This window comes from Passer domesticus, chromosome 31, assembly GCF_036417665.1.
Source record: "Passer domesticus isolate bPasDom1 chromosome 31, bPasDom1.hap1, whole genome shotgun sequence".
In the NCBI taxonomy this organism is placed as follows: Eukaryota; Metazoa; Chordata; class Aves; order Passeriformes; family Passeridae; genus Passer; species Passer domesticus.
Window position 1 is genome coordinate 2368216 of NC_087504.1, and position 18733 is coordinate 2386948.

The following is an 18733-nucleotide window of genomic DNA, read 5'->3' on the forward strand; positions in this document are numbered from 1 at the left end:
GGTCCCCCGTCCTTGCACCCCCCATCCCTAATTTTGGGGTCCCCCATCCCGAATTTTGGGGTCCTTGCACCCCCATCCTTAATTTCGGTCCCCTATCCCTGCACTCCCCATCCCTAATTTTAGGGTCCCACGTCTCTGCACCCCCATCCCTAATTTTGGGGTTCCCCATCCCTTAATTTTGGAGTCCTTACACCCCCATCCCTAATTTTAATCCCCCGTCCTTGCACCCCCATCCATAATTTTGGGGTCCTCGTCCTTGCACCCCAACCCGAATTTTGGGGTCCCCCATCCTTAATTTTGGTCCCCTATCCCTGCATTTCCCATCCCTAATTTTGGGGTCCCACGTCCTTGCAATCCCCATCCCTAATTTTAGGGTCTCCCATCCCGAATTTTGGGGTCCTTGCACCCCCATCCCGAATTTTAGTCCCTGATCCCTGTATTTCCCATCCCGAATTTTGGGGTCCCCGATCCCTGCACCCCCATCTCTAATTTTGGGGTCCCCTATCCTTGCACCCCCATCCCTAATTTTGGGGTCCCCATCCCGAATTTTGGGGTCCTTGCACCCCCATCCCGAATTTTAGTCCCTGATCCCTGTATTTCCCATCCCGAATTTTGGGGTCCCCTATCCTTGCACCCCCATCCCTAATTTTGGGGTCCCCATCCCGAATTTTGGGGTTCCCCGTCCTTGCACCCCCAACCCGAATTTTGGGGTCCCCATCCCGAATTTTGGGGTTCCCCGTCCTTGCACCCCCAACCCGAATTTTGGGGTCCCCGATTCCTGCATTTCCCATCCGGAATTTTGGGGTCCCCCGTCCTTGCACCCCCACCCCCAATTTTGGGGTCCCGCCCCCTCTCTCCCCCCACCCCGCTCGGGGCGGGACCAACACTCTCCTTTTTTATTTTCCCAGCCTTTTCTTTATTTTCCGCTTTTTTTCCATTTTCATTTTCTTTACAAAATAAAATTAAAATAAATAAATAAAATGAAGAAGCCCCTCCCCGAGAGGAGGGGGCAGAGCCCCCCCGGGGACCCCCCACCCCAAATCTCATCCCTAAACCCCACCTGGCACTTTTTAGGGCGTGGGGTGGAGGGGCTGCGCACCTGGGGGGTCCCCATGGGGTTGGGGGGTCCCCATGGGGGTGGGGGGGTCCGCATGGGGTGGGGGGGTCCGGGGGGCAGCGGGGGGGGGCTGCAGACAGACCAACCCCCCCCAAAATGGATGGGCTGAGGATGAGCCCCCCCCAAGCACCCAAATTTGCCCCCCCGGAGGTGGCATGGCCCCTGTGTGCCCCCAGCTTGGGGGGGCTCCGTGCCCGCACCCCCCCAGCTGCAGGGGGGGGGGTCTCGGTGAGCGGGGGGGGGGGGGTGGGACCCCCAGCACCAGTTGTACCCGATGGGTGGGGCAGGGGTGGGTTTGGGGGGTGGGTGGGGGTCTCAGTGGGTGGGGAGGGGGTCCGGGATTGCCAGCACAGGATGCAAGGAGGGGGGGTCAGTGGGGGAGGGGGCTGGGACCCCCAAAAACAGGTGAACCCCGGGGAGGGGTCTCGGGGGGTGGAGGGGACCCCCAAAACAGGTGGGGTCTCAATGGGGGACCCCCAGAACAGGTGAACCCCCGGGAGGGGTCTCGGGGGGTGAAGGGGACCCCCAAAAACAGGTGTACCCCAATGATGGTCTCAGGGTATGGAGGGGTCCCCCAGACCAGGTGTACCCCCATGATGGGTCTCAGGGGATGGAGGGGACCCCCAAAAACTGGTGTACCCCAGAACGGGGGGCTGCAGTGATGGGTCTCAGGGGATGGAGGGGTCCCCCAGATCAGGTGTACCCCAATGATGGGTCTCAGAGGGGGTCCCCTAGAACAGGTGTACCCCAATGATGGGTCTCAGGGCACAGAGGGGACCCCAGGAAGAGGGGGGGGTCTCAATGGGGGACCCCCAGAACAGGTGAACCCCGGGGATGGAGTCTCAGTGGGTAAAGGGGACCCCCAAAATAGGTGTACCCCAATGATGGGTCTCAGGGGGCTGGGACCCCCAGAACAGGTGTACCCCGGGAATGGGTCTCAAAGGGGGTCCCCCAGACCAGGTGTACCCCCATGATGAGTCTCAGGAGTGGAGGGGACCCCCAAAAACAGGTGTACCCCAATGATGGGTCAATGTGGGTCCCCCAGACCAGTGTACCCCAATGATGGGTCTCTGTGTGGGGGTCCAGGACCCCCAGCACCAGCTCTACCCCAGTATGGGCTCCTCAGTGTTGGGGTCTCAGTGGGTGCGTGGGACCCCCAGAACTGGGTGGGTGGGACCCCCAGAACCGGCTGTACCCCCTTGTGCTGCAGGGATGGGATGTCATTTTGGGTGGGGGGGGCAAACCTGCAACCCCCAGAGCCAACTCAATCCCAGTGATGGGATGGCATTGGGGGGGGTCCAGGACCCCCAGCACAGAGTGAGGAAGAGGAGGCTGCCGCGGGGGTGACAGGAGACCCCGAGTGCCACCAAAACCCCCCCTTGTCCCCCACCCACCCCCTTCCCCGTCAGCCGAAGTAGGGATTGTCGTGCTGGAAGTTGTAGTCGGGGCAGACCTTCTGCACCAGCTTGTAGTCGATGCTGAGGAAGGAGATGAAGATGCAGATGACCTTGAAGGGCTTGGCGCACAGCCAGGCCGCGTGGCTCTGCGTGTGCTCCGTGAAGCACACCTTGGACGGGTCGTAGAGGCACGGCTTGTTCTTCCGCGCCCGGTTCGTCTTCTCGTACTCCACGTGGCAATTGAGCGCCTTGGCCGGGCGCCCCTCGGGCAGGGTGCTCTGCTGGGGAGGGGGCGGTGGTCGTGGCAGCGCTGGCACCAGCACCTCGAAGCCCACCGCCTTGGAAGGGGGCACGATGCTGACGGAGACGTTGCCCAGGCTGGAGGAGTTGTGTCGGAAGTAGACGCTGAAGGTGCCGTTGATGTGGTCGACGATCTTGCCCGTCACCAGGAGGCTGAATTTGAGCGTTTTGATGTTGAAGTAGAAGTCTCCCCAACCGAAAATCTTCTTGGTGCGGCTGGATTTGAGGGTGGGCTTGCGGTGGGAGCGGGGGCTCAGCAGCTCCCCGGCCGTCTGGTTCTTCTGCCAGTCCCAGGGGCTGCGGCCGGTGCCCGCCGGTGCCCCCGCGCCCCTGGGGGGCTCTGCCGGGATCAGCCGCCCGGGGTCGAGCGCCGGGGGCTTCAGGGTGCCGTAGGGCACGTCCTTGAGGAGGCCGGAGGTGCCCATCTCCAGGTAGCCCAAGGTCTTGGGGATGTGACCGCCAGCGCACACCGTCTGGGGAGAGAGGGCAGGGCGTGTGAGCTGTGCCTGTGCCCTTCCTCGGCCCCGTGCCGCACCCTCCTCATCCTCATGCATGCACCCTCCTCATCTTCCTGTATGCACCCTCCTCATCCTCCTGTCTACAGCACCCTCCTCATCCTCCTGTCTACAGCCCCCTCCTCATCCTCATATCTACAGCCCCCTCCTCATCCTCCCACCTGAACCCTCCTCATCCTCCTGCCTACTCATCCCTCCTCATCCTCCTTCCTGCGCCCTCCTCATCCCTCTGCCTGCACGCTCCTCAACCTCCTGCGTGCATCCTCCTCATCTTCATATCTACAGCCCACTCCTCATCCTCCAGCCTGAACCCTCCTCATCCTCCTTCCTGCAGCCTCCTCATCCTCCTGCCTACTCATCCCTCCTCATTCTCCCGCCTAAACCCTCCTCATCCTCCCACCTGAATCCTCCTCATCCCTCTACCTACAGCCCCCTCCTCATCCTCCTGTCTACAGCCCCATCCTCATACTCTTATCTACAGCCCCATCCTCATCCTCCTTCCTGCACCCTCCTCATACTCCTGCATGCACGCTGCTCATCCTCTTTCCTGCACCCTCCTCATCCTCCTACCTACAACCCCTTCTTCATCCCTCTGCCTGCACCCTCCCCATCCTCCCCCCACTCCTCCCTCCTCATCCTCCTACCTACAGCCCCCTCCTCATCCTCTTTCTGAAACCTCCTCATCCTCCTTCCTGCACCTTCCTCACCCTCTACCTACCCCTCCCTCCTCATCCTCGTGCCAGCCCCAGCTGGGCCGGGACCACCCCAGCCCCTTCCCGCGGTTCCCCCGCGGTTCCCCCAGTGCCTGGGACGGCCAGCAGCGGGCAGAGCCAGATGCCAGCCCTCACCCGGGACCCCAGGCCTGCCCCTCACCCCCCCGCGCCCCCATCCCTCACCCCCGGCGTGCCCGCTGTGCCCTCCTGCCCTGCCAGCTGCTGCAGCAGCCCCGGCCTCGTCAATCACTGTCGGCCCGAGCTGCCAGGTGCTTGGCTGCTCTGGGTGACCTGGATCCCGGCAGGAGCGAGCAGGGGGAGTGCGGAGGGGGCGGTGAGCGGAGGCAGCAGCTGGAGGGGCTGGGGGAGGCGTGGGGAGGGGGCTGTGCTGTGGTGGGAAGTTGAGGCAGGCGCAGGGAATGGCTCCTGTCATTGCTGGGGGCTCCTCCCGGCATCGCCCCCCCTGCAGAACGGCTCCGTGCCGCTTCCTGCTTGGGAATGATTCCCGTCGGGAATGAAAGGGGGTCCCGTGAGCCCCACCAGAGAGGGGTGAGCCCCCCACGCCCCCTCCTCCGTGGCTGGGCGGGTCTCAGGGCAGGGTTTCCCTGCAGAGATGGAGCAGCACCACGGGGGGAGCCCAGCGACCTCCCCACCCTCTGCCGGGCCAGGGGCTCCATCTGATCCATCCCTGGGACCCCCCCCCCCGATTTAGGCTGAGCCCCTAAATCTGCTCTGGTTGTGCTGCACCCTGGGCAGGGCACGCAGCCCCGCCACGTCCGTGGGGAGGGGATTTGGGAGGGGATTTGGGGTCTTTCAGCCCATCGCGGGGGGCACGGTGTGGTGCAGAGCTGCAGCATCCATCCCTGCACCCCCAGCCCGGCCAGCCCCCCGCTCCCCCCGGCTCTTTCCCAGCTCTGCCTTCGCCCTTATCTATATTTCAACGCAGCTTCAAAGCCGGGCGCCTTCTCCAGCCGGAGAGGGGGGGGCAGGACCGGGATGGCGAGATAACGAGGGGGGGCGGGAGAGGGGCACCCCCAGCTGAGGGAGCTGCGGTTTTGGCAGGGGGGGTGGTGTCTGCACCCCAACTCTGCTCCGTCTCCGGCCTGGGACCCCTCACACCCCACTGTGACCCCTCAGCTGGGAGCCCCCCAAATCCTGCTGCGCCCTCAGCGAGGGGCTGGGGGTGCAGCCCGGGGGGAGCACGCACAGCAGCGCATCCTGCCGAGCCCCCCCCCCCGCCACCGGGAAGGATTTCTGGAGGTTTCTGAGCTCTGCGCTGAATTTCCATCTCAGCCAGGGCTGGGAGCCAAGGCCGGTCCCCGGCTGTGCCGCAGGTGCCTGTGCCCTTCCTCCCCTGCCTCAGTTTCCCTTTCCAATCCCCTCTCCGTGCGGGGGTGTGGTGTTCTTCATTGGGACAGGCTGTGATGGGAATCGCTGGAGGGACAGGGAAGGGACAGGGACGGGACAGGGAAGGGACAGGGACGGGCAGGCAGTGGCAGCAGAGGGGGACAGGCACTGGCAGCGCTCTCTGTGCTCCTGGGGGCTGCGGGACAGATCCAGGGGGTGGGCACGGACACAACAAACACCCCCCATCCCCAGCGGGCTCGGGGCCAGACTGGCACCCCCCCAACGCCTCCAGTCCCTCGGCAGGAGCTGCTGGGGGATGAAAGGGAATTGCAGAGCAGGGCAGCGGCTGCGATGCAGCCAGGGCGATCGATTGCGGCACCGCGAGTGCGGGGGGACCCTCGCTGCCCGCAGCCCCCGCCGAGCCCCGGCGGGCCGGGGGGCTCGGAGCCTGCGGGGGTGAGCAGGGCCAGGGGGGCTTGGGCCACGGCAGCGCCGAGGGGAGCCAAGGTCACCCCCCTGCGCCCCGGCAGCGCTGTCGGCATTCAGGGCAGGTCCCGCACACCTCGCGTTAAATATTAATGCTCCTGCTGTGCCGTCGGGGTGCAGCCGCACGCCCGCGGCCCTGAACCTCCTGGATACGCGTTGTGAGTCCACGGGGGGGGTCCCAGTGCAGCCCCCCTCCCACCAAAACCCGTGGCCCTGCCTGGCTCGGTGGCGTGAGGGGCTCTGCTGCCACCCAGGTTACCCGAGCTGGTTGTTTTTCACTGTCACACGCGCCGCCGGCTCTGCACATCCCCTCCTCCTCCTCCTCCTCATCCTCATCACGGTCCCCACAGCGTTATTTCATGGTTTAGCCGCTCTCCAGCCCCTCGTGTGCCCCTCTGCAGCCGTGTGGGGCTGCCTGTGTCCCCCCGCGAGCGCACGGAGCCGGGCGGGGCTGAGGGAAGGGCTGGAGGCAGCTGCACAGGGACCGGGAAGGCTCTCGGTGCCTTCGGCATCAATTTGGTCTGTCAGGCCCGGCAGTGATGGCCACTCACATCCCATTTGCTGTTGGGGCCAAGCGCCGTCAGCTGCTCCCCCGAGACCCTCGGTCACCTTGGTGGAGGGGAGGGGAGCAGCAGGGGGGGGACAGGGGGGCCTGGCTGCCCTGGTGTGGGCTGGGATGAGCTCCAGCACCCCGAGAGAGGGGCTGGAATGATGGCAGAACAGCCCTGCCAGCACTGGGGGGGAGCAGAGCACCACAACAGCCCCAGCAAAGGCCTCATCGTCACCACCAGCAGCCTGTCCCTGTCCCAGGCTTGTCCCCATCTCTGCTGCCAACCTGCTTCCATTCCTACGGCCAGGCTGTGCCTGTCCCCATGGCCAGTCTGTCTCCATGCCCACCACCAGCCTGTTTCGGTCCCTACCACCATCCTGTCCCCATTGTTACCACCATCCTGTCCTCGTTAATACCATCAGCCTGTTCCTGTCCCTACCCTGTTCCCATTAATGCCACCACCCTGTCCCCATCCCTGTCCCCATCCCCACCACCATCCTGTCCCCATCTCTGTTCCCATCCACTTTCCCACCCTGTCCCCATTCCCATTCCTACCCTGTCCCCATCCCTGTCCCCATCCCTGTTCCCATCCTGTCCCCATCCCTGTCCCCATTATTACCACCATCCTGTCCCCACCACCATCCTGTCCCCATCTCTGTTCCCATTCCCATTCCCATTCCCATCCTCTCCCCATTCCCATTCCCATCCTATCCCCATCCCTGTCCCCATCCCTGTCTCCATCCTGTCCCCATCCCTGTCCCCATTCCCATCCTGCCCCCATTCCCGTTCCCATCCCTGTCCCCATCCTGTCCCCATCCCTGTCCCCATTCCCATTCCCATCCTGTCCCCATCCCTGTCCCCATCCCATCTCCATTCCCATCCTGTCCCCACACCTTGTTGGGGTCCTCTTCCAGCCCATCCACATCTCGGGGCTCTCCTGCTCTCCCCACGGGCGCGGGGTCAACCCAACCTCTCCCCTGTCACCCCGACGCCTTCGTTAGCGCCGGGAGATTAATTGGCGGCGGTGAGCGACAATCCCCGCGGGCCCGCTCCCCCCGGCGCGCCCCGCCCGGGGCGCCGTGGCATTTCCAAAGGTTAGCAGCAAACAAGGTGCCTCTGACAGCTCCCATTCATCTCCGGCGCCGCGCGGCTGCTAATGCGGCTCCGCGGGGCCGCGGGAGCGCCCGGGCGGCTGAGGGAGCGCCGGGAGCTGCGGGGCGGCCGCTCCCGGGGCTCCGGGTGAGCGTGTGCCCGTGGGGGACACGGGTGTGTGCCCCTGGGGGACACAGGTGTGACACGGGTGTGTGCCCGGGGTGCCCGAGTAATGCAGCGAATGGCAGCGGGGCGGTGGGAGGCATGCACTGCTGCACCTGCAGCTGGGTGGGAAGAGCAGCTCCGCACGTCCTGAGTGGGACTGAGAGCACGGCAGGGTGGGAGCGTGCACAGTGATACACAGGGTGGCACGCATGTGGTGACACGCATGTGGTGACACACATGGTGACATGCACATGGTGACATGCACATGGTGACATGCATGGTGACATGCACAGTGACATGCATGTGGTGACACACACGTGGTGACACACATGGTGACACGCACACGGTGACACGCATGGTGGCATGCACAGTGACACGCATGTGGTGACACACACAGTGACACGCATATAGTGGCACACACCGTGACATACACACGGTGACACATGCAGTGACACACATGGTGACACACACGTGGTGACATGCACACGCATGGAGCGAGGTGCTCGGTGTGGCTGTGCATCCTGGGTGACATGTTCCCCTGCTCCGTGTGTGCCCGCCCCCATTGCCACTGCCATCCTGTCCCCATCCCCACTGCCAGCCTGTCCCCATCCCCACTGCCATCCTGTCCTCATCCCCACTGCCATCCTGTCCCTGTCCCCACTGCCATCCTGTCTCTGTCTCCACTGCCATCCTGTCCCCATCCCCACTGCCATCCTGTCCCCATCCCTACTGCCAGCCTGTCCCTATCAATGCCACCATCCTGTCCCTGTCCCCACTGCCAGCCTGTCCCAATTTCTGCAGCCACCCTGTCCCCATTCCTACCACCGGCCTGCCCCAGTGCCTGTCCCCTACCTGTCCCCATCCCCACTGCCAGCTTGTTCCTGTCCCCTCCCTGTCCCCATCCCCACTGCCAGCTTGTTCCTGTCCCCTCCCTGTCCCCATCCCCACTGCCAGCTTGTTCCTGTCCCCTCCCTGTCCCCATCCCCACTGCCAGCTTGCTCCTGTCCCCTACCTGTCCCCATCCCCACTGCCAGCTTGCTCCTGTCCCCATCGCTGTCCCCATCCCCACTGCCAGCTTGTTCCTGTCCCCTACCTGTCCCCATCCCCACTGCCAGCTTGTTCCTGTCCCCATCCCCACTGCCAGCTTTTTCCTGTCCCCATCGCTGTCCCCATCCCCACTGCCAGCTTTTTCCTGTCCCCATCGCTGTCCCCACTGTCACAGCTACGCTGTCCCCATCCCTGCCAGACAGGCAGGGCACGGCCGTGCTGCTGCCACACCGAGCTGCGAGTGACCATCCTGGGGAGCCCTGGGTGCCAGGGCACAGGACAGATGTGCTGCTGGGCACCCCTGGGGACACCGGGGAGGTGACACCTGGTCCCTCCCTGGGATGGCTGCACTCGAGGACGCTGGCGAGGGATCAAGGGTAAAGGGACAGGGGAAGAGGTGACACAGGGGGACAAGTCAGGACACAGCGTGCACAGCCCCTGACAGGGTGGTGGGCAGGTGGGCACGACACCCCCTGCACCATGAGGGGCACCCCCAACAGCAGGATGGGGACCCCCAACACCAGGATGGGCATCTCAACAGCAGGATGGGCACCCCAGCATTGGGATAGGCACTCCCAATACCAGGATGGGCATCCCAGCACCAGGATGGGCACCCCAACAGCAGGATGGGCACCCCTAACACTGGGAGGGGCACCCCAGCACTAGGATGAGCAACTCCAGCACAGAGAAGGGGTACCCCAACCTTGGGATGGGCACCCCAGCACCAGCATGGGCACCTCAGCACCAGAATAGGCAATCCCAGCAGAGAGAAGGGGTACCCCAGCACTGGGATGGGCACCCCAACATTGGCTAGGGCAATCCCAACACCAGGATGGGCACCCCCAGCACCAGGAGGGGCACCCCAGCACAGAGGAGGGATACCCCAATATTGAGATGGGCACCCCCAGCAGTGGGATGGGCACCCCAACAGCAGGATGGGCACTCCAGCACCAGGATGGGCATCTCAGCACCAAAATGGGCAACCCTAGCACAGAGGAGGGGGACCCCAACATTGGGATGGGCACCCCAACGTTGGCCAGGGCACCCCCAGCACCAGGATGGGCACCCCCAGCACCAGGATGGGGACCCCCAACACCAGGATGGGGACCCCCAACACCAGGATGGGCACCCCAACATTGGGAGGGGCACCCCAGCACTAGGATGAGCAACTCCAGCACAGAGAAGGGGTACCCCAACCTTGGGATGGGCACCCCAGCACCAGCATGGGCACCCCAACACCAGAATAGGCAACCTGAGCACAGAGAAGGGGTACCCCAACATTGGGATGGGCACCCCAACATTGGCTAGGGCACCCCCAGCACCAGGATGGGCACCCCCAGCACCAGGATGGGCACCCCAGCAGAGAGAAGGGGTACCCCAACCTTGGGATGGGCACCCCTTGCAGTGGAATGGGCACCCCCAGCACCAGGAGGGGCACCCCAGCACAGAGGAGGGATACCCCAATATTGAGATGGGCACCCCCAGCAGTGGGATGGGCACCCCCAACAGCAGGATGGGCACTCCAGCACCAGGATGGGCATCTCAGCACCAAAATGGGCAACCCTAGCACAGAGGAGGGGTACCCCAACAGTGGGATGGGCACCCCAGCATCGGCCAGGCACCCCCAGCACCAGGATGGGCACCCCAGCACCAGGACAGGTGAATGTGACAGCAGCACCTCCTCAGCCACAGGAGAGCCTGGATGAGCTCACCAAAACCAAACCCACCAAATTCACCAAATCTACCAAACCCACAAAATTCATCAAATCCACCAAACCCACCAAATCCACCAACCCACCAAATCCAACCAAATCCAACCAAATTCACCAAATTCGCCAAACCCACCAAATCCACCAAAATCACCAAATCCAACCAAACCCACCACGAGGTCCTTCCAGCCCCGTGCTGGTGTCCCACTCCCGGTGACACTGACGTGCTGGTGTCACCTGGAGCAGAACCAGGAGCCACACGGGGCCAGGGGGATCAGCTTTGGATCAGCTGAGCCTTCACCCCCCAAACAGACACCTCGCTCCTCGCCGACAGAAAAAAATATGCAAATGCTGCAGCTTTATTAACGCGCTCGGCACGCGCTGGCTAATAAATATTTCATAGCCCGAGTAGGACTTTTTTTCTCCCTCCTCCTTCTTTCTTTCGTTTTGGTTCCTTTTCCCTGTCACTCGTTTCCTGCCTTTTCTTTCCTCAGCCGTTGTTTTATTTATTTATTACTTTTAAGGGCTTCACGGTGAGGTAGGAGCTGGGAGGTGGATGGGGGGGAGAGCCGGGAAAAATGTACATCCCGAGTCTCTCCCCCCACGGGTGGAAAAGGAAAGTGCTGTTAAGAGCAAAGGAAAAAAATATAATAGGAGGGAGGAGACGGCAGCAGGCAAAGGATTCGGGGCTTGTGTGACTCATTGGGCTGGAGGAGAAAAGGGAAAGAATGGGAAAACAGGAGATAAACGGAGCGGGAGGGGGAGAGGGGGTGAGGGGGGGGCAGCAGGCAGCAGAGAGGGGACACGGGGGTGGCGGGGGACAGGGACGTGTGGCTGTTGGGCATCTGGCAGCCAGCAGCTCCCCGAGCTGGCCAGAGGCCTGGAACCTTCTTGGTTGAGTCCAGAAGGAGCCAGCTCATTGTGGGGGTCGCTGGGGTGTGGGGGGTCCTGGTGGCTCTGAGCAGGACGTGGGGACAGCTCACGGGGATGGCACGTGGGGACAAGGGAGCACAGCCAGCAGGGACATGTCCCACATCACTCCCACATCTCCAGTGCCAGGGATGCCCCCAAGATGCTCCCAGTCCTCGGCCCTGCCTCAGTTTCCCTCCAACAGAACAATCTCTGGGGTCCCCTCTACCTCTTTTCCAGCTCTTCAGCAGGTGAGAGCAGAGAGGCAGCAGCTTCACCCCAGTCCCCCCAAAATCGGGGCACCCCAAGCTCTCAGCAAGGCAGCCCCCACCTTCTGCTCCCCCCCCAGGCACCCCCAGCCCTTGCCTCACCGTTTCACTTTATTATTGCAATAAATGTAGCCATAAAAGTGGCAGGTATTGGCGCGCTCAGAGATCGCTGCTCCTGAGCTATGGAAATGTAATTTCGAGTGTGCCCGGGAAATTTTATAAGATCGTATCAGGAGGAATCATAAATCCCATTCCCAGCCCCCCCCCCCACCTCCCTGGATGAGACAGGGCCAGTGCGAAGGTCACCAGAGAGGGGGAACTGAAAACTTGAATTTCTGTGTGTAAAATAACGGGGAGTAACACCGTACTTTGGGGGATCACCTTTTCACCAATTATTAGTTGTAAAGCAAAAATCCATTGTTAAAGAACCAAGGGTTTCTAATTTTTGGGGTTCTCCCCTGGCTGAGACCCCATCCCTGCACATCTCCTGACATTCCCAGTGCCAGCTGGGCTCTGTTCCCCCCGGGAAGTGGGGACAGCAGCAAAGACACGCTGTCCCCACACCCCCCCCTCAGCAGATTTTAATTAAAACCCTCCAAGAGACCCCCCAGGAGCGCTGGGGACCCTCGAGGACATCGCCGGGACCGCAGCTCCTCTGGGGTCACCAGGCCAGCGACCCACTGGCTGCCACCAGGAGCAGGGCACAGCGTGTCCCTGCAGCCCCCCGGGACCCCCGTGGTGCCCCCCAGCCCCTTTTTCACCCAGCTCCTGCAGGTGCCAGGTGAGGCTTTGCTCTGCCTGCACAGGCTCTGCTGTGCTGGCCCTGAGGGGACAACGAGGGGGTGTCCCCGGCTGTGACATCCACCCCGGGGGTCACACGGGATCCGCGCCCAGCGGGAATTGATTCGGGATTGATTCGCGTCCCTGCTCTGTTCCTCCACAATGACTTTCCTTTTGCAACAGGGAAAAAAAAAAAAAAAAGAAAAGAAAAAAAAAAAAGCGGGGAGGGGGGGACACGGGGATGTGATTATTCCTTCAGCAGCAATCCAAGCGGCGGGAGAGGAAGCTTCATCTTTCCTGGGCCATTTACCTCCAGCGCCCGAGCGCGAAGGCTGAGCCAGGCACCGAGGAGAGGCTGGAGCTCGGCCAGGCCGGGGGGGCTCCGCTCGGTGTCACCCCAAGCTCGGGGGCCACCGCCTGCGGGGGGGGACCCCGGCTCCTTGAGAGGAGGAGCTGTGCATGCAGAAAGGGCGGGCGAAGTCGTTAATCCGGGTGTGTTAATTGGCAAGGGGGTGATTAGCGGTGGGGGCTCAGCTGGGGGCTGCTGTCGCTCCCATCCTGCGCCCCCCCCTCCCCTCCCCATCCCAGCTCGGCCACCTCTGCCAGTCCCCAGAGGAAAACTGGCAATTAAAAACAAGAGTGAGGGGGGGGGGGGGAAAAAGAAAAAGCAATAAAACCGGACCTGGTTTGGAGCCAGATCGGCACCGGGAAGCGCAGGGGTGGGTGGGGGGCACCCCTGGGCGCCCCCCCCTCCCCGGCCGCTGCTCCCCCTCCTCGCCGAGGCTGCGCCAGCCACGCTCCAGGCTCCAGCCTTATTGAATCTCCCAGCTTGGGGTGCAAAGGGCACCAGAGGGAAGAGTTATTAAAAAAAGGGAAATGAGTCGCTTGGAAACCTTCTTTCGGAATAACAGTGTGTGTTTGTTTGGCGATAGATTAGCTCAGCCATGCTGAGCACACAGCACCCGCCGCATCGGCGGCCGGCTCGGGGAGCCGCAGGAGCGGCACCGGGGGAGGCACCGAGCCCATCCCGGCCCCGCGGGCACCGGCCGGGCACCGGCTGGCTGCAGACAAGCCCTGGGGCTCAGCACCCCCCGGGGACCCCCGGCTCAGCACCACCCAAACCTCACATCCTCTCCCTTCTGGCCCCGAATGCGGTGCGCGCCTCCGAGCCTGAATTCATTTCAGGGGTGAATTCTCCCCAAAAAATGGGAGCTGGGGAGGTGGGATTGGGGTGGCCTTGCGTGGAAAGGGCCGGCAGCATCTGCTCAGAGCAGAGCCATCTGTCAGGAGACAGCTCCTGGGTGACAGCAAGGCGAAGGAAGGGACAGAGCGGATGAGTTTGGCATCGCGGGGCGCCAGGCTCCGCGGAGCTGGCATGGCCACCGGCAGAGCAAGGCAGGATTTTCCTGCGAAGGGTTAATCCGAGACGGAAAACCTGCCAGCAGCACTCAGGTGCTTCACAGACAGCCGCTGCCTCACCTGCCTGTGTGCCAAAAAGGAGGGAAACCGAGGCAGGGGCGCAGCGGGTGTGGCTGGGCACAGCCTGGCAAAGGCAGCGGGCATGGAGCGGCTGAGGAAGGACACCCTCGTGCCCGTCCTGCTCCTGCCGTGGCACTCGGCCACCCCACCCTGGTTCATCCTGCCCGTTCCAGCCTGTTCCTGCCCGATCCAGGGCCAGCAGTGCCCTCGGCTGCTGAGTCTTGCTCAGGGCTGGGTGGGGTCACCCCAAATCCAGGGCATGGGGCACGCAGGGGCGAGGGTGGCATCTGCCTGGCACAACCGCGGGGGATGCGGAGAATGGCCTTTCCTCCATCCAGCTGTGCCCAGCTGAGGGTCCTGGGGGTGCCTGGGGGGCTGCTGAGACCCTCAGCGGCGGGGTGTCCCCAGAGGGACCCCCAAAATTGAATGCTCAGTGAACGGAAAATAAAGGAATTAAATAAAAATAACGCAGGAGCCTGGGGAGGGCTGGGGGGGGGGGGGTGTCACTTGCAATCAGGGGTGGGCTCGTCCCCCCGCCTGTGCCAGCACTGCAGCAGCCACCAGGGGTGGGCTGCACCCCCAAAATTGGGCACAGGCACCCGCGGGGCTGGCAGAGTTTGTCCATCCAGCAGGGGCTGATCCTGGCACAGCAGAGTCACCCAGCTGGCACTGCCAGCAAAGCCACGGCACGGGGGGGTGGTCCCCACACTCTGGGGGTCCCCCACACCCCGGGGGTCCCCCACACGCCGGGGGTCCCTCCCTCCTGCACAAGGACGAGGCTGTCACTGCTGTCCTGGGGGGTGCAGACCCCCCTGCCCCTTGGCCCGGTGCCCCCAGCACGGTCCTGCTGGGATGTGGCACTGGGACCCCCAGTCCAGGGTGCCCACCAGAGCCGGGGGGAGGCCAGGGGGGGTCCCCCCACCCATCCAGCTCCCCCCTGACCCCCAAAAGAGACGGGGAAAGTTTCTCCCCAACAGGCCCAAAGAGCTGAGGGGCAGGAACGGCTCTGCCACCCTTCCCTGGCACCAGGTGGGCACAAGGCTGGGCAGACCCCGGCCCCTCCCGGAGCTCTGGGGGAGGGTCCTGGACCCCCAGCGCAGAGGGGTCGTGGCTCAAAGCACCTCCCGGGGTTATGGAAACCCCTGCACCCTCATGCCCACCCCATGCCGGTGCCCCCCAGCTTTGTGCCCCCCCCGGTGCCCCCTCCTCAGCACCGCCGCCTGCGTGGGCGGGGCGGGGGGGGCCGGGGCAGCGCCCTGCTCCGGATTTGATCAAAACAAACCCATTTCTCTTGAAGCAGCTCCAGCACCGACAGATGCTCTGCAATGGACGGACACGGCGAGGGGGGGGGTCACGCCGAGCCACCCCCGCACGCGGGCACGCGTCTCCCCCTCCCCACGCCAGGCAGAGACAAGTTGCAGGAGCTTTTGCCTTGGGGGGGGGGGGTTCGGGTGGTGCAGAGGGGAGAGGGGGGGGGGGGTCCCTGATGTGCATCCAATTCCCGGGAGGGAATTGACTCGTTTGATTTTATTCATGAAACACAGAAAGTAAAAATGGAGTGTCAGGAAATCAGATCTGCTGGGTGATGAGCCCAGGCCCCCCCGGCTGGGCTTGGGGGGGGGGCTCCATCCCCCCCCTCCTGACCACCACGGCGCTGCTGTCGCTGGCTGTAACCCCCCGAGGGGCGAGGGGGGAGGTGGCGAGGGGGGACACGCGGGGGTGAGCGGCCTTGGGGAGATTGAAGTATCTGGGACTGGGGGGATCGTGATGGGGGGGTCTCTGCGGCTGCAGCCCCTCCTCAGCTCCCACCGAGCAACGAAGGGGGGGGGGGGACAGGCAAAGTCCATTCCCGGGGGTCGGGACCCCCGCGCGTCCTCCCCATGGCTGGGGGGCACTCGGTGAGGTGGGGATGGGGCGGGTGGGAGAAGACCCCCGGCAGGGCTGAGCCCCCCCCCCCCCCGTGCAGGGGCTGAGGCCGAACGCGGTCGGGACAGGAATGAGGCGTCGCCCCTGCAGGTGGTTTTGGGGTTCACGCCCTTGGCACAACCAGGGGACAGCTGAGCCCCCCCTCCCAAATCTTGCGTGGGGACCCCTCCTCACTTCCCAACACCGCCGCCGTCCCCCTGCTCCCCCCTCCCCAGGTGTGCTGCAGGTGCGGGACAGGGGCTCCCCCGAGCCCCCCGTGGACCCCTCGGGCAGAGGGTCCGACCCCCCCTCCCCACGCGTGGCCGCCCCCACGCTCGGTCTCGCTGCCCCCCCCCCCCGCACCTGCCAGACGGCGCCTCCCGCGCTCTGCAACCGGGGGGGGGAAGGAAATCTGGAGGGGCTTCACCGGCAACGGGACCCCCCGAGGCTCCCCCCGACACCACAACTCCGCCCGAGCTCCGGGACAGCTTGGGGGGGGGGAGGCAGGACCCCCCCCATAAAACTCACCTCCCTACGACCCCCCCCCCTCCATGTCTGCGACCCCCCCCAGAGTGGCGCTGGACCCCCCCAAACCATCCCCGCTTTCTGTGACTGCCACAACCCCCCCAAAGCACGACCCCCGGATTTATCCTACGCCCCCCCAAATAACTGCACGACCCCCCCTCCCTCCTCTTTCCCCCCCCCGGTAATCGCCCCCCCGGCCGGTCACCGCGCCCCCCCGGGGGTCCCGGGTTGCCGGTACCTGCAGCAGCAGCAGCCCGGGCCCGAGCAGGGGCAGGCGGCGGCGGAGCATCGCGGGGCTCCGGGAGGAACGGCGGCGGCGAGGGGCGGCGGGAAGAAAGTTGGAGACTTGCGGGGCCGGGCGGCGCCTCGGCGGCCCCGCCAATCCCGGCAGCCGGGGGGGCACCGGGGGGGGCGGCTCCGGGGGGCACCGGGACCCCGCACCGGCCCCGCCGCTCGAGGTGGCTCCGATCTTACACCCCCGCCCCGTATTTTGGGGTGTCCCTGGTGCTGCCCCCCCCGGCTCGTTCAGCATCCCGGGGGTGTCGCCGTGTCGCCGATTCTGCCCCCCCCCAGCCCGCCGCTTCTGTCTCCTGCCCTCCCCAACTTCTCTGGCACCCCAGCTGTGCCCCCCTCTCTTCTCCATCACCTCGGGGTGCCCCCGGTCCTGTGCCCCCCCCCTCCCCCCCTTTCCTGGAGACCCCCCCGGGACATCCCGGTCCTGCCCCCCCCCTCTCGGTGGCCCTGCATCCTCCGGAGCCGCTCCTGCCCCCCGATCCTCCAGCACCCCGGGGTGCCCCCCACCCCGTCCTGCTCCCGCTCCCCCAGATGCTCCCGGACGTGTCCCGCTGTCCCCCCGCCCCCGGGACGCTCCTGGTGCTGTCACCCCCCGCCCCATTTCCCGGAGACCCCTCTGGAGGCAGCGGGGGGACCCCGGCAGCGCTGCCCTCCCTGGGTCCCCCCCAAAACTTCAGCAGGAAGGGATGGGGGGCACCCCAAGGAGCGTCCCTGGGGGGCTCCCCCAGCCCCTGCCACACCCGGGGGGGGGTCTGGGTGGGGGTCTTCTTCTGCACCCCCGCCCGCGTCGGGCTGGACACGCCACCTGCGTCACCTGCACGGACACGTGTGTGCACATGGACACGCGTGTGCTCATCCCCCAGCGCCCGGCGCCTCTCCCAGGGGTCCTCACTCCCCCCCCAAGAGGGGTTTTGGCCACCCACCCCCCACCCCAGCCCCCTCCCCACGCCGTTAATTGATGGTTATTCTCATTATTGCTGTTATTGCTGGGATTATCCCGGGGAGCCGCCGGCGGGGATTTGGAATCGGCGGGGCTGGGGACATTGTGGGGGGGGGGGTCTGGGGGCGCTCGGGGGGTCTGGGGACACGCGGGGAGGGCACTGCAGAACCGCGTGGACGTGCGGAGCCGGAATGATAAAAGGAGAGACGGGAAAAGGGAAGGGAGAGGGCGAGGAACGAGGGGAGAAGGAGCCGGGGAAGGGAGAGGGGAGAGAGCCGAGCCACGAGGAGCGGGGCGTCCGGAGCTGTCGGCATCGGGGGGGGGGTCCCAACCAGCTCCGGGGGGCACATTCTGCCCGGGGTCCGCAGCCGGGGGTCAGAGGAGCCTCCCCCAATTGAGGGAGAATCCCCCCAACCCCCCCTCCCTTCCCTGCTGCCCCGGTGTGAGACCCCAGAGCCCCCCGATTCTCCCTGACCCCCAATTCCCGCAGTGCGGGGGCCTCAGTACCCCCCTCCCCTCCTATCCCACCCCCTCCCCTTCCCCCGGGGACCCCCAGCTCTGCTCCCCCCGGTGCCACCTCCACCCTGCCGAGGGTTGGGGGGGCCGAAGCTTTGGGGGGGCTCCGGGGGCACCCAGACCCCTCGGGACGTCCCACCCAACATCGCCAGGAAAACTCCCCGTAATGGGGGGGTCTCGGTGCCCCTGGATGGTCTGAGAGGGGTTGGGGGCTCTGGAAAAGCCCCCTCCCCACCTTAACAGCCCACGGCAGGGGCAGAAGCAGGCGGGGGGAGGGTGGGGGATGAATGGGGAAGAGGGCGAAAAATAGAAAATATTGAAGGAAAAAGATAAAAAGGATTTGGTGAGGGGGGTGGAGGGGGGTGGGGGGGAGAGGGGAAAGGGAGGAAAAACCTCGGGAGGAGATTTAAGGACCGATAAGTGAACAAAGAGCCGGTATTGAAATAGATCTGAGGCCGCCGGCGCCCGGCGCGGGGCTGGGGGGGCTCAAAGGCAGCGGCTGCGGGGGGCCGGGGGCTGCACCGGTGATTTGGGGGGGGTAGAGAGGGGCGACCCCCTCTGCTGAGCCACCGGCCGGGGGGGCACTGGGAGCTGGCATGGCCCTGGGGGTCCCGCACAGCGCCTGGCACGTGGAGAGGCTGCTGGCGATGCCACCAAGGCTCGACGCTCGGGGGGCTC

The 18733-nt window shown here is 64.8% G+C and overlaps 1 protein-coding gene across 1 annotated transcript; it reads right to left on the reverse strand.

Moving 5' to 3' along the window:
* Positions 1-1345: 1345 nt before the first annotated feature.
* NXPH4 (neurexophilin 4) lies at positions 1346-16620 on the reverse strand. The gene is made up of 2 exons (XM_064401267.1): positions 16544-16620; positions 1346-3287 (listed from the first exon to the last, which is right to left on the reverse strand). Exons 1-2 carry the CDS (start codon positions 16592-16594, stop codon positions 2523-2525), a joined length of 816 nt encoding a protein of 271 aa, XP_064257337.1. The 5' UTR covers positions 16595-16620; the 3' UTR covers positions 1346-2522.
* Positions 16621-18733: the final 2113 nt, after the last annotated feature.

Bases quoted from the DNA above. Each gene is read 5' to 3' on its own strand.
- NXPH4 (XM_064401267.1), bottom strand. From the start codon at position 16,594: ATGCTCCGCCGCCGCCTGCCCCTGCTCGGGCCCGGGCTGCTGCTGCTG. The intron at 3,288-16,543 runs GTACCGGCAACC...CTCTCTCCCCAG, and splicing joins CCGGGCTGCTGCTGCTGCAG to ACGGTGTGCGCTGGCGGTCA.